The sequence below is a fragment of the Centroberyx gerrardi genome, chromosome 20, assembly GCF_048128805.1.
Source record: "Centroberyx gerrardi isolate f3 chromosome 20, fCenGer3.hap1.cur.20231027, whole genome shotgun sequence".
Taxonomy (NCBI): Eukaryota; Metazoa; Chordata; class Actinopteri; order Beryciformes; family Berycidae; genus Centroberyx; species Centroberyx gerrardi.
The window spans coordinates 8,960,001-8,974,774 of NC_136016.1; the positions used below are offsets into that span (position 1 = coordinate 8,960,001).

Genomic DNA, 14,774 nt, shown 5'->3' on the forward strand with positions numbered 1-14,774 from the left:
AGTATTGATCTACCACCCTATCAGCCCCCTGCAGATATATTATGGGCATTTTGTGCTATGGGGCAGTAAAAATCTCACTTATTACCCTTTAATAACAGCCAAATTATGAATGTGTGTGTGTGTAATGTCTGTGTTTCAGACCCTGGAAGTTTGAGCACATGGCCACAGACCTGTTGTCTCTCCAGCTGAGGGAAGACCACCCGCTGCCCCCCGACGCCGTCCTCTACTTCACACAGAGCCTCACACACGACTCCATCAGCATACGCAAGGTCTGTGGCCATCTCTTACTGGCATGGTGTGTGTGTGTGTGTGTGTGTGTGTGTGTTCCTCTCTCATAACGTGTATTATATCCTTGTTGCCTTTTAGGTGGCGATCTCAGCGGTGGCTGGCATCCTGAAACAGCAGAAGAGACCAAAAAATAAAGTGTCTGTGAAGCCATCAGATATCAGTGAGTATACACACATAAACACGCAATAAACAATTGTGTATCCAGCTCTTCATTTTAGTTTTATTGTAGCAATAGATGTTAATAGATTTAATTTTAGTTATGGGACCAGGGCCTTCCAGTTACTGGTACCAGTTGCAGTTCCAGCTTGAGTAGTTATAATTTGAATATTTACATCATGATATATGGACTAATTGTCTGGTAGTTTCCCTTTGAGTGAGCAAGAAGACCAGATGATACATCTTCATTGGCTTTCCATTAAAATAGAAATTGCCTAAAATTAAAAATCTTTCCGCTAGAATCTTTTTCTAGTAATGGGGAAATTTTCCAACGGTGAGGCGAGGGGCACCACAGCTAAATCAATATAGAGGCCATACATTTATACACTCGCTCTCTTAAAAATCAGTCTCAAAACGTATTTGTATGTGTGTGTGTGTCTGTGCGTGTGTGTGTAGGTGGTGTAGAAGATCCAGGGAGTGTGTGTGTCGGGGATCATGAGGGGAATCGCTGGCTGCAGTATGACAGCAACAATCTTCCGCTAAGTGAGGAACAGTGGGACTCCCAGCACTATGTGGAGAAAACACACTGGGGCTACTACTCATGGCCAAGGTGAGACTGACTGACTGACTGATGACTGACTGACTGATGACTGACTGACTGACTGACTGACTGACTGACTGACTGGCTGATGACTGACTGACTGACTGACTGACTGACTGACTGACTGACTGACTGACTGGCTGATGACTGACTGACTGACTGATGACTGACTGACTGACTGACTGACTGACTGACTGACTGGCTGGCTGGTTGGCTGCCTGGCTGGTTGGTGGACTGACTTCCCGTTATGGCCTGGCCTAGATAAGCCTGACTGACTGACTTACCGCCTGGCCTAGATAAAAGAATTGATGTATAGCTGGCTGGCTGGCTGACTGTCTTGGTATGCGGACGGCTTGCTGACTAACTGACTTTTTAATCATTCATTTATCCTCACTACTTATTTGAAGACAGTATCTATCCATCCATATTTTTCTGTGGTGTTATCTATAAATCACAGCAGCCTCTTCTTTGTCTCCCTCTCCTTTCAGAGAACTGATGATCTATGCAGCTTCAGAAAAGCCAAAAGACGACCTGCCAAATGAGGAGATGAGTGAGGTGCGTGCACGTGCCACACACGCACACACACACACACACACACACATACACAGACACTCAAGCACGCCTCAATATTTCTACCCTATTTCCATCACATTTGGTGTATGTATGTGTGTGTGTGTTTCTGTGCACCACACACCCATTTACACATCTGTTTGTGTCACACAGGGTGAAAAGATAATCTTGGAATATTTCTCGGACCCGGAGTTCGTTGACCAGCTCGTGGAGTTTCTCTCTCTCGAGGAGCGGAAGGGGAAAGACAGCTTCAGCCCCCGGCGCTTCTGTCTCTTCAAGGTGCAAGTTAAACTCAGCCTCAATGAGCCTGGCGCACCCTTTACAAGAACTGACACACCACACCACTGCTAGCCAAGGCTGAATTGAACTCTAGTGTGCTGGAATTTGTGTCATCGACTGTTGTGATCCATCGCTGTCTGTCAGACTGCTGACAGTTTGCTTGCGTCAAACGAATAGCCGTAATCTGTCTTTGTTTGGTTGAAAAAGTGGCTCGGTTCCTCCACGCCGCACAAACACGCATCTTCACGTTTGATTGACAGGGGCTGTTTCGTAACTATGGCGACGTGTTCCTGCCGTTACTATGGCCTCACCTGGAGCAGCTAGCCAGCGACTCCCATGAGAGCTCCCAGCGCTGTGTGTGTGAGATTACTGCAGGACTAATCAGAGGCAGCAAACACTGGAATTTCAGCCAGGTACCGGAGTCACACAAACACACACACACCCTGCACTACTTTTTGATAAGAAGAGTCAATATTAATAAAAATTCTCATTATTGTGTGTGTGTGTGTGTGTGTGTGTGTCTAGGTGGAGAGGTTATGGCAGCTTTTGTGTCCTTTGATCAGGACAGCGTTGGCCAACATCACAGTGGAAACCTACACAGACTGGGGCACCTGCATCGCTACTGCCTGTGTAAGTTCATTCACATGCACGCATACACACACACACACAGAAACACAAACATACATACCCATGCCATACTTGTGAGGGCGTCCTATTGACTTGCATTCATTCCCCAGGCAGGCAAGGTGGCTGAAAGTCTCTCTGGATAAGAGTATAAGTGGAATGTAGATGTCCCTAACCTTAGCATTCACCACTACATACCCAAAGGAATACACCAAGTTTTTGGGAGACTGTCCCATTGATCACCTTACCCCGTTAAGTGATGAGAACATAGATACCAAAATGATCCATGTGTCCCCAGAAGATTGTTTGCTTCTGTGCTGCATGGTAACACTTTAGCATACACTGTGCTGAGTGATAGTAGGCCACTAGCATTATGTCAAAAGGGAAAATTTTAGCATCTCTAAAGCTAAATGGTAAGTAAATTTAATTGGTATGTGGCAGTATTGTGTAGGAGATTGGTCAAATTTACACAAAATGGTAACTATATGATACAAAAATCACCTACTGTTTTGAACCAGGTACTATTGTACTTTCCCCGTTTCCATTGGAAGTGAAGGTGGTGGGAAATGGGAGTCTGTATACAGCTAAAAATGAATATGGATGAATATGTGGTTGCTATGTGAATATGTGGTTGCTCACCTGAAATAGTTCCAGAAATAAACCCGGCTACATCATATATATACATATATACAGTATATATACAAGAGGAAAGAGGAAACTGCTGTCCTTGTGCGTAGGTGCAAAATTGCCACAAGCAAATATACGGCACCTTAAATAAGTTGCCGAGGGCAGATGATGTTAAATTATCTTGGGAGGAGATAACACATTTGGTTACCGTGTTGCTCTGGTCCTAGGAGAACCGTTGCTCAATGTAGGAAACGCTTCAGTGATATTAGGTGAACAGCAGAGACAGTTCAGCTACGGGAGGGAGGGGGGGGCACCAGCCAGGCTGACATCTATAGAGGATGCAGCTTTCCCCACAATCCCCACTGCAGGTGTGGATTTTGGGAGGCAATTCCCTTCAATGTTCTTCTCCGTGCATCATGGCACATACTGACAGTTATATGTTGGATGACAATCCTTCAACCACAGCCACATGTGCATAGAATGAAAAATATATCTTGTTTTTTCCTGCTTGAGAGATTTATAATCAAACTGACCAGCATATCATCCACAAAAATGGTTGGTTTGGTCTGGAAAACAATACTAATAAGTGACCATTTTCCCAGGTTTTCTATTCTTTCGGGGATATTTGGGCCCAAACTATCTAGTAGCTCACACACTCTAGTTCACACACTCACATTCAGGGTTTCTGGTTTGTTTGTTTGTTTGTTTGCAACAATAGTAATATCTGATTGGCCGCTGTTGTGTCCAATAGGAGGGCCGGGACCCCAGGAAGCTCCATTGGCTGTTTGAACTGCTGATGGAGAGCCCACTCAGCGGAGAGGGGGGCTCCTTCAGGGATGCCAGGTGTGTGTGTGTATGTGTGTGTGTGTGTGTGTGTGGGTGTGTGTGTAGTGTGTGAATACCCATCCACACTGTGTATGTGTTAAGTTTTTCTGTCATTTGACAATATTTCAGAGGTCGCCAAATCTCAATTTTACACTATCTGATTTCAGGCTGCAGTAGTAACTTGAGCTGAGTTGTGCTGAGACGGCGTGTCGCAATAAAACCAACCCCCCCTCCCCCACCCCCCACCCTCTCCCCTCTGTGTCTCTCTCAGCCTGCTGTATGTGCTGCAGGGTGGTCTGGCCCAGCAGCAGTGGCGAGTGTCTGAACTGCTACACAGACTGCTGGCTTACCTGGAGCCCAAACTCACCCAGGTCTACAAGAACGTCAGGGAGCGCATTGGCAGGTACCGAACTAACTCTTCCACCTGGCGCTCGCTCCTTTAGTTTTCCATAATCGCATCGAAGCAGGCTAATCCAATTAGTTTTTGTCTACTGTTTTGGGCTGTTGGATCCTAAACCTCTCCAACTCTCTCTGAATCCCTTCCCATTCTGTGTTTGTCACCCCTTCCCTCTCACCGCCTTCCTCTGCTTTTGCTCCCTCCCTCCCTCTCCTCTCCCCTCTCTTCCCCTCCCCTCTCTCTCTCTCCCTCCAGTGTCCTGACCTACATCTTCATGATAGACGTGGCCCTGCCCCACACCCAGCCCACCTCCTCCCCCCACGTGGCGGAGTTCGTCACTCGGGTCCTGGAGCGCCTCAAGCCCCTCACCTCGGAGCAGGAGATCCACAACCACGTCCACGAGGAGAACACCCGGGAGACGGACGAGCGCACCCAGGCTGTCAAGCTGCTCAAGACGGGTCAGACGCCATAAGATGCGGATGCAAGCGTGTGAAGTGTGTGTGGTGTATGGACACGGTGTAGGGCAGGGGATAGGCAGTGAATGTAAAAATATACATATATATATATATATATATATATATATATATATATATATATATATATATATATATATGTCCATGAAATAGACTGACCAAGTGGAGCCAGATGAAAGAAGCTAGAAGCTATGATCCCTTATTGATTTCACCTTTTAAATCCACTTCAATCATGATGCAGGGGGAGTGGGGGGGAATGTACATGAAGGGAAAGATGAAGGGGAATTTTAAGGGTGGGTTTTCAAGCCTTTCAGAAAATGGACGTGTGCAAGAGTGCAACTCAATTAATGGGTTTCTAATATTTACTGTATTTACAGTTCAACTGGTTCAGTAATTTATACTAGTTTTCATTTTTGATGTTGTGTTCAGTTTTTCTAATTTTCTGAAATCTAATTTTTGTTGTTGTTGTTGTTGTTAGTTTTAGTATTTTTCTAGTCAGGGTCAAGTAGTCAAGTAGTAAAAATTCATTTTGGAGGCAGAGATTGTAGCTTAGGTCAAGATTCTGTTTTTTTTTTCATACTTTGTCATACTTTGTTTTTTATTCTGTTTGTTCATGCCTTGTTTTAATTTTAGTTAACTATAATGACCTTGGTGTTGGGAATAAGATATTTGCTTCTGTGGTGAAATAACACCTGATGGCCAAGGACTGAATTTAGATTTCCTTTCTCTCATTTTACACCCTGTTACTCTTTCATCCGCCACTCTGTCTCAGTAATGATCTGGATTACACATATCTGGTTATGAAATTATCCAAATCATTAAATCTGAAATCATGACAGATTGTATTTTATTATCAGAGCAATGCCGTAAGATCAGAGCAGCGAAGTCTGTTGTTTTTACTCTCTGGCAGTAACCCAAAATCCCTTTGTGTGTGTGTGTGGCATTTGCAGTTTTAAAATGGTTGATGGCAAGCGCGGGGCGAACTTTCACCACTCCTGTTCAGCAGCAGCTACAGCTCCTGCCTCTGCTCTTCAAGGTAATGATACACACACAAACACACATGCACGCACACACACACACACACACACACGCAGGTCCCAGCACAGCATTATTACCCACTCAATCTTACTTGCCCATTAAACTCAATTTCTCTCTTCATTTACTCAAAATGGTGCGTATCTCTCTGTCTTCCCGCCTCTCTCCATCTCTCTCTCTCTGTTTCTCTCTCCCTGCAGATTGCCCCGGTGGAGATTGATGAGAGCTATGATGAGATGAAGCAGGATGCGCGCACGTGTCTCTCTCTCATGTCTCAGGGCCTGCTGTACCCCGAGCACATCCCTCTAGTCCTGGCAGCTCTGGAGGAGGTAATACACACACACACACACACACACACACTTATTACGCACACCCACCACCCCACCTGCCTCCTGTCAGCGTTCCAAGCCTAATGCTGCCCAAGGTGTTTTTGGACTGGAAACAACCTGTGCTGCTTTAATATGCTTACCTTCTGATGTACTGTGAGATTTGAGTGGCACCCCTGTTGATAAATTGCCAGTTTTTCACATTTCTGTTCTCAAATGCTCTCTCTCCCTCTCCCCCTCTCTCTCTCTCTCCCTCTCTCTCTCTCTCTTTCTCTCACGTAAATGTCTCCTTTGCCCTCATTTACCGCCACCAGCCGCCCCGTCTACAGTTTCATATTTGAGGGTAGACATGCTGAGAAAGCACAGCATTGAAATTTCTCGGTCTCACCTTCCCACCCAAACCCCAACCCATCTGTTTCTCTCTCTCTCTCTCTCTCTCTCTCTCTCTCACACACACACACACACACACACACACACACACACTCACATTCTCTCCCTGTGTCTCTCTCCCCTCCCTAGATGGCAGTCAGCAGGTCGTGGCACGCGCGCTACTCAGTGCTGACCTACCTGCAGATCATGGTTTTCTACAACTTGTTTACTCTGCTCAGCGTGGCTGCCGAGGTCCTGCACATCCGAACGCTGGTGATGCAGCTGCTGCTGGACGAGCAGCTCGAGGTAACGCACGCACAAACGCGCGGCTGACGCCGCTTTTGTACCGGCGTCGGCCCCTCTGTGAGATAGAATTGTCACTGGATTATTATAAATGACCGTTTATTGTTCCCAAGTCTCTCCCCACTAAATCACAGCCTTTCTTCTCTGCTCATTGTAATTGCTCAAAAAAAAAAATCCCCCCTACCTCGCTGCTTGGGTCTTAATTTATTTTCTCATCCTGATGCTTTTCTCTTACAGTACAGGATCATTTCTATGGTTACAGGAATATTGCCAGCGTATATTGGCTCTAACCATTGCTACTATTACTTACTATTGGTTGATTATAAATTTGGTTATCTATAAATTAAAGCTTATTATACTGTTTCATCATTGTAAGTCAGCGAATGCCTAAAATGTAAATTGTATAAACATAATCTTAGCTAATTGTTCTTGTCTTAGTTTTTAATGTCTATTTATTGAATACAATTAGAACTTACACTACTAATATTCTGTGCCATACACTTACTACCTACCTTCCAATATTAGTAGTGTACTACCTTCTAATATTGAGTTACAGCCCCTTTTGTACAATCCATGTCTCACTTGCCTCAAGGCTTAAAAATCTTTCTTCAACCTGTCTCCCCTCCCCAATCAATAATCAATAAGAAATCAATAACACAGCATAGGCATTCACCTGGCCAGTCTATACACCTATGCTCTCAAATCAATAAGAGAGCACAAGTATTCACCTGGTCAGTCTATATTATGGAAACAATAGCTGGCTCTAATATTTTGCACGCTCAGTGTATGGATTGTGGATATTTTTCCCATGTGGCGTCGTCTGTTTCTATGTGTCAACCGTCTCACGCTTTCCTTTCTTTTCGTCACCAGCGCTCATTCATAATTTATGTAAAGTGATGCAGGAATGCAGTGATGTTTTGTAAGTGAATTTTACCTCAACTAAACTCAGCATCTATTTCTTCCTCTCTCCCTCTCTCCCTCTCTCGCTCCCCCTCCCCCTCCCCTCGCTCGCCCCAATCTCTGTCTCCTTGCGCTCCTCTCTTTTAATAAATTGTGTATGTGTTTCTTGCTCTCAAACTGCCTCCTGCTTTCCTCTGCATTCTTTATTTGGCGGTCCCGATCTCCACGGGTCTCTGTTCCCCCCGCGCTGTCTGTCTCCTTCTCTTGCTTGCGCCCCTCCTCCACCCCCACCCCCCCTCCTCCACCCCCACCCCCCCCTCCTCCACCCCCACCCCCCCTCTCTCCCCCTCTCCCTCTCTCGCTCTCGCTGTAGGTGAGGGACATGGCAGGCACCACCCTCAGTGGTTTACTGCAGTGCCAGTTCTTCCCCCTGGACTCCAGTCTGCAGACACAGCTCCAGACGCTGAGTCAGACTCGCCTCCCCAAGGCCAGGGGAGAGCTGGCCTCTACAGGTACACACACACACACACGCACACACACACACACACGCACACACACACACACACTTAAGCGCACATGTGCACATCACAACCACAAGGCGAGGCAATCACAGTAATACTTGCCCTGTTACCCTTTCTTGTCCCAAGGCAATTGTGAACCTTGAAATTCTTTGGCCCACTTTCACTCATCATTTGTATGCGTGTGTGCGTGCGTGGGCGCGTGTCTGTGTGTGTGTGTGTGTGTGTGTGTGTGTGTGTGTGTGCGTGTATGTGCGTGTGTGTGTGTGTAGACTTGGTGCGGCGCCATGCTGGAGTGCTGGGTCTCAGTGCGTGCATCCTGTCGAGTCCCTACGATGTTCCAGACTGGATGCCCCAGATACTGATGGACCTGAGTGACCATCTCAACGACCCACAGCCTATAGAGGTACACCCACACACACACGCACACACACACACACACACACACACACACACTTATTCATACACAAATGTTTAGCTCAGCACACAGTGAGCTGAAAGAATACAATTTCATTGTCCAATTGAGGAGAAAATTGTGTCTCTGGCCTTACTTCAGGCATGAAAAAGACATACAATGTAATCCGTAGTGAAAAGTTTGAATAATACATTACAGTGATCAGAGGCAAATGATGATAATGGTGTTAATAATTTAGTGCTTTTCAAGTTGCAAAGAGAACAAAAAACAAAAGAAAATCCATTTCAAAATAATGCAGCACAATAAAACAATATTTACAAGTAGACAGATTACCCAGCCCATCATAAAGGCTACTGGAAAAGACAATAACACTCATGTTAATTATACATATTTAAATAATATTACACAATCTAGATGTAGATGTTAGTTGTAATCAAATGGTATTAGTAACAATTGGATATGTATTATTTTGAGCAAGACTGACTGAATACACACTCCTCTAACTGATTTAGGCTTATCTGTAGTCTAAGGGCTTTAATTACAAATGCTCAATCAGTTTTGGTTTTCAGACCAGAATGTGGAGTAGCCCATGAAGATCTAATGTATAAAGATCTAACATTGGTTTTACTAATTTGGTAAGTCATAAATACATCCTTAGGATTATCTGTTTAATTTGCTGTTTTTGCGGCCTTATTGACCCATAATCCACTTCAAATGTATTTCAGTGGCTACATGTCGCATTTTAGCATCAATAAATCATTACCACATTCATTTTGAGACGTTAGTATAATTACCGTAAACAAACAAGACCACTGCAGAGAAAATTGGCAGCCTCTACCGGCCTCTATAGGCCTCCCTGAAATCGCGTATTGCAGGTTTAATGTACAATATAATTCATGAATACAGAATATTGTGTGATTTAACATTTTTACATGATGGTAATAATGAGGATCATGATGATTTCTTCCCCCAGATGACGGTGAAGAAGACCCTGTCGGACTTCAGGCGCACTCACCATGACAACTGGCAGGAGCATCGGCAGTGCTTCACTGACGACCAGCTGCTGGTGCTCACAGACCTGCTGGTGTCCCCCTGTTACTACGCCTAGACAGCTACCTGACCGAGCCCTCTATAGACACACAAACACCAGAGGTTACACCTTTTATGCTGTTATTCTTTGCAGCCTGTTATAATACCGTCTAACAATGCCGTAGCGTTTGAGAGCCTCGTGTGCCACTGTTGGCCTTCGATTAAACACCGCCAGAAAGCAGACCTGGGCAAAACAGTTTCAAATATTTAACTCACTTGGTGTGTTTGATTTTTCTCGCCAGGCAGTTGAACAGCCCCAAAGGTGGCCACTTTACTTTAGAGATAGCCGCCCCATAGGTTTGTTTTTTGTTTTCTATTTAAAACATATTCAACCACTGTTTTGCCCACGTCTGCCTCAAACTTCTTTCATCTCTTCAGCTCACTATTTCTCTTTACAGTATTTCTCCCTACCTGCTGTTTCAAAGATAACAAAAAATACTTAAAGTAGGACTGCCCATTCTTCTACTAAATACAAGAATAAAATACAATAATAATACATATAACCAATAGGGACCAGCAGCAGACCCTAACCCCTAATGAATATGAGTATGTAGTATTAATAATGAAACATATAAACACACTGTACTAAAATGGAATTACCATAACACTTCTAATTATGTATATACTATACTATAACATGCTATAATATTATCAAAAATATATAACTATACTATGCTGTAATAACGTTACTGTCATGTTTCTACACACCCCAGTGTTGTACATACAATAGATCAGTGCTGAGACAATTATTGTTGTTTACTGTTTGATATACTGTACAATTTGTAAAGAGAAATTCTATTTATCTTTTATTTTAGAGGGGAATGAGTGTGGTGTGCTGCATGTATGCCGAGGTTGATTGATCATTTACAATACCTGCGGTTCATCTGTATATATCACAGCCATCCGTAGCAGTTGATGCTCTGTACATACACTGAGAGTTCACACACTAATGAGGTTTTCCTCTCCGCATGAATAGAGCTGTAGTTTAGTGCCAAACTGTTCTATAGCTATGCTGTACAGCTGCTACTACTGACCAGAGCCAATAAACACTGTTAACTGGTTACAACCTTCTGTTTCTGTTAGTGTGTGTGTGTGTGGGTGTGTGTGTGTGTGTGTGCTTGTGTGTGTGTGTGTGTGTGTGTGTAAGAAAGACAGGATCAAAGCGAGAGCTGTGAACATTTTTATTCTGCAGGTGGCAGGAATGGATTTTTTTTTTGATGCAGCGCTGTCGAGATTGTTAAGTTCACTGTGCTAAATTGCATGCTGGTGGAATGAGAACAAACACGGCTGATTTTGATATCCCAACAGGTAAGGTAGACGTACTGAGTAGTAAGTACAGTGTGGAACATACAGGGTGTACTTGTATGGCTTTGTACAGGTGTGACTGTGATAAGTCCCGAAATGTTTTGGTTTTCAAACTGGGACTAGACCTGTTGATTCATGATTCAAATCAGTCACAAAATCAAGCAGAGGAGTTACATAACTGTTTGGAGGGACCGTTGTTTTTATGGTAATATACAATAGTTACCATATTGTGTGAAGAAACCTTCAAATACACATAGAGAGGCAGGGCTAAGCGGAGTTAAACAGCAAAAAATATGAGCGGGTAAAACACTCTTCCCTCGCTTGTAGAATCCTATCCAGATTAGATGTTTTGAGATTGTTGGTGAGCCAAACTAAACATATGTTTTGTATTTTTGTTATCCTGACATGATTTTTACACCGAATGGTGCAAAAAACATTTCACATATACTGTCCTTCAGAAAATGTTTATGTTTTAAAATATACAAAAACTGACTAAATGTATTTGCTCATGTAGATGACACTCATTCAAAATGTATTTTGGACACTGGAAATACATTCTTCCTTTGCTGTTGATAACATATATCTGTAAGTATATAAGTATATAATGTCGTCTACTTGTACAAATACATTTTTCTTCCATTTCTGTATATTTGGAAATATATCTCTATACATATTATATGTACATGTGTAATTTATGTGTTATTCCATGTGGGACATATGGCAACAGAGTGTAAAATGGTGAGACTGAATTACTTTGTGATGAAAAAAAAGCGGACTGGTAGCATCACTAACAAGTTATTTGTACCCTGCAAACATCTGGATGGTCCATGTGTACCTTCAGCCCTGAGATGATTTCACCAGTCCGGCCTGGCATGTGTGAGTGAGTGTGTGTTACTCATTGACCTGTATGAGTACATGAGTGTGTGAGTGTTACTCCCCAGCCTTTAGTCTGTCTCTTACTAGTGTTTCTAGAGAGAACAGGTGTGCGTCTGAGTCCTCGGGCAGCAGTGTCCTCAGAGCGTCAGCCAGCTGAAACAGATACTCCGTGTTGCGCCCGCTGGGCCCGGTGGCGTCGACGATCTGGTTGGCTATCTGCTCCAGAGGGGCGGGGCCGAGGTAGTCCGGGTTGTCCTGAGAGCCGATGTAGAGCAGCGCCTGGCTGGGAGGGGGAGTGAGGGGCGGACGGGGGTGAAAGGTCACCGTGATGACCTGGTATCCACCTTTTTCCCGGTGGTCGAGGTAGCGCTTCACCTCCTGCTCCCGGCCTGTGGGCAGCTTGTAGGCGACTCCCCACACACACCCCTGAGGGAGAGAGAGGAGGTTACAGGGGGAAACACAGGTAGCATGTGTAGGATATCAAATGGCAACTTTAAGGATGGATGGATTACACGCTAATACTGCTCTAACACACTCTGATTAGGGACAGGGAGAGACCCACTAGCACTACTAATGTTACTCTAAAGAGGATGGGGGAGAGAAATTACTACCTTGTTGATTTGTGCATAACCTGTTCAGCTTTGTCACTGCAGGTCAAAATGTGACTATTTAGCTCACACAGTTTGGAACAACAGGATATGAGGAAATATGATTTGCAAACAAACTGATAACATCACGCTGTACTAGTACTGTTAGTTCAGCCGTGCAAATCCTCCCTTTATTATACCCAGTGATAAAACTGGGTAAACAACAATTGATTGTCATAACCCATTACAATCATCAATATAAACAAAAATCAGTGATATTTCCAGGTAAGAATTCATATATGCTTTTTCCCCTTAAAATGCCCTTTGTATAATACATTGGTTTGATGGCCTACTATCATACACACCCATTAATGTATGTCATAAAGGTTTATGTCAGTCTAAAAAGGACAGTTAACTCTAGTATGCAAATAAGAAGGTAGGTAAAGTGAACATTCATTATTACACCTGATTGTCTGCTGAAATGTTCATTTTGTTCCTTTTATTTTATGGCACTTTGCAAATCTAAATATAAGTGCTACAATTATGCAGTTTTTCGCAGGGCGAGCATATACAGTATATCATTGTGACACACTATTGGTAGGCATTAAAAAGTGATGTAAGGTAATAGGTAAAGCTGCATGGCTCACCTCGGGGTCCTCCACTAGAGTCACGACCCGGCCGGGCTGTGGAGGGACCGGGAGAGGAACAGGCTTTACAACTGACTGAGCAGCAAATAAGCACGCAAAGCAACTACAGTAAGTGTAGCAGTCCTATAATTACATTTATAGAGAGAAACTATAGGCTACAAATATCACAGCAAAACAGACTATAAGAACGCAATAGGAATATTACAGTGATATGAACAGCCTATAACATAAGTTCCTATAGGAATAGTATAAGAATATTATAGCAATGTTATAGTGATACCATAGGAGATAAACAATACCATAGAAAATGGCATAAAGTGCGATGAGGTCACTATAACCTCACTGTTAAGCACCACAGACACTAGGCTATAACTCCCTATGGGAATATTAAAGGAATATTATAGTGACGGATACTTAGAGTCAAATCAATGTAGTTTCTTCTCACGTGTTTACTGCCGTCGCTCTGCGGGGCCCTAAAGCCAAACGGACTCACCTTCCCCGGTACTCCCCGGTGGTCGGTGCTGCCCTGCCAGAACCGGCGGCTGAAGCCTTTAATGTAGCCAATACGCTTCTCCTCATAGGGAAAATCCACTTTCCATATAAGAGACCCGTAACCGAAAACCCACATGACTAGACTCAGCTCGCTGGTTCGTGTCTCCGTTACAAACAAGGACGGGTTAGCTGCATGGCACCTGTCAGCCGGCTTTCCGTCCGGCTATAGACCGATAACAGCTGATGAAGAGCTTCCAGTAATATACATGTTGTCTGAGACACGGTAGGTTTTACCTAACTGTTAATAACATGTCGAATCACTGAGGCGCTAATATTTATTCGAGGGACAAAAGTGTCAGGACGGGTGTCAAGTCACCCACACTAATGACAACGTCCGGTCAAAAACCTTCAGTATCAAACCTTTATTGACAAACATAGATTGTAACTACTTTTTTTAAACAATATAAAGTGAGAATAAATAATATACTTGAGAAGGAATCAGTAGTGAGTCTTAATAGAATTTATATATTTTACCAAAAGTCCCTTTTCACAGCATAAATTCAGGGCTCTTGGCTTTTATTTTGAAAGCAAAATTGCCTCTTTCCGGACTTTTTCTGGCCTTTTTCTGGCCGGCACTTTTTCCCCGGAAGCTAAATACCCTCAGAGAAGTCTGACGTCATCTGTCAAATCGGACATCTGTCCAACCACAGCAGAGATTTCTTATTAACCCCGCACACCCCGGAAACGGGCTGTTACTTGTGGGTAGGCCACAGGCCATGTTAGTGAGGGCAGATCACATCCCCATGACAACAGCAGCGTTGTACATGCTTTATTGCAATAGGATAATATTTCTCTACGGTAGGGCTTATAAGAATCAGTTTATTACTGATTTACTGATAACTGTTTCATTAAAATCAGCCATAGATATGATCCTGCCAACCACTAATTAAATTGTGGACTTGTCTTTTCCACCCACAAACAGTAGACTGTCACATTTATTGTGTATAAATGCAAGAAAAGTAGTAAGCAGTAAGAAAATCTGGAAATGTTTGTAGAATCAGTACTGACCATA

At 43.7% G+C, this 14,774-nt stretch overlaps 2 protein-coding genes across 2 annotated transcripts in view; one reads left to right on the plus strand and one right to left on the minus strand.

Annotated features, from left to right (window-relative positions):
• Positions 1–10,143, plus strand: part of LOC139918434 (proteasome activator complex subunit 4B-like) — a 25,769-nt gene extending 15,626 nt beyond the window's left edge. The window contains exons 32-47 of the mRNA XM_071907830.2: positions 140–269; positions 367–448; positions 901–1,054; positions 1,534–1,600; positions 1,769–1,894; positions 2,155–2,307; positions 2,420–2,524; positions 3,897–3,988; positions 4,242–4,373; positions 4,623–4,825; positions 5,791–5,876; positions 6,076–6,204; positions 6,721–6,876; positions 8,147–8,285; positions 8,564–8,697; positions 9,680–10,143. Coding sequence (XP_071763931.2) covers positions 140–269; positions 367–448; positions 901–1,054; positions 1,534–1,600; positions 1,769–1,894; positions 2,155–2,307; positions 2,420–2,524; positions 3,897–3,988; positions 4,242–4,373; positions 4,623–4,825; positions 5,791–5,876; positions 6,076–6,204; positions 6,721–6,876; positions 8,147–8,285; positions 8,564–8,697; positions 9,680–9,814 — 2,023 coding nt within the window. The 3' untranslated portion in view covers positions 9,815–10,143. The remainder of the gene's footprint in view (positions 1–139; positions 270–366; positions 449–900; positions 1,055–1,533; positions 1,601–1,768; positions 1,895–2,154; positions 2,308–2,419; positions 2,525–3,896; positions 3,989–4,241; positions 4,374–4,622; positions 4,826–5,790; positions 5,877–6,075; positions 6,205–6,720; positions 6,877–8,146; positions 8,286–8,563; positions 8,698–9,679) is intronic.
• Positions 10,144–10,970: 827 nt separating this feature from the next.
• Positions 10,971–14,012, minus strand: chac2 (ChaC, cation transport regulator homolog 2 (E. coli)). The gene is made up of 3 exons (XM_071907890.2): positions 13,704–14,012; positions 13,211–13,246; positions 10,971–12,402 (listed from the first exon to the last, which is right to left on the minus strand). Exons 1-3 carry the CDS (start codon positions 13,836–13,838, stop codon positions 12,031–12,033), a joined length of 543 nt encoding a protein of 180 aa, XP_071763991.1. The 5' UTR covers positions 13,839–14,012; the 3' UTR covers positions 10,971–12,030.
• Positions 14,013–14,774: the final 762 nt, after the last annotated feature.

Excerpts from the sequence above, each read along its gene's own strand:
- chac2 (XM_071907890.2), bottom strand. The coding sequence starts at position 13,838 with ATGTGGGTTTTCGGTTACGGGTCTCTTATATGGAAAGTGGATTTTCCC. Across the intron at positions 13,247-13,703 it reads ACCGGGGAGTACCGGGGAAG|CCCGGCCGGGTCGTGACTCT; the intron begins GTGAGTCCGTTT and ends GTCCCTCCACAG. Across the intron at positions 12,403-13,210 it reads CTCTAGTGGAGGACCCCGAG|GGGTGTGTGTGGGGAGTCGC; the intron begins GTGAGCCATGCA and ends TCTCTCCCTCAG.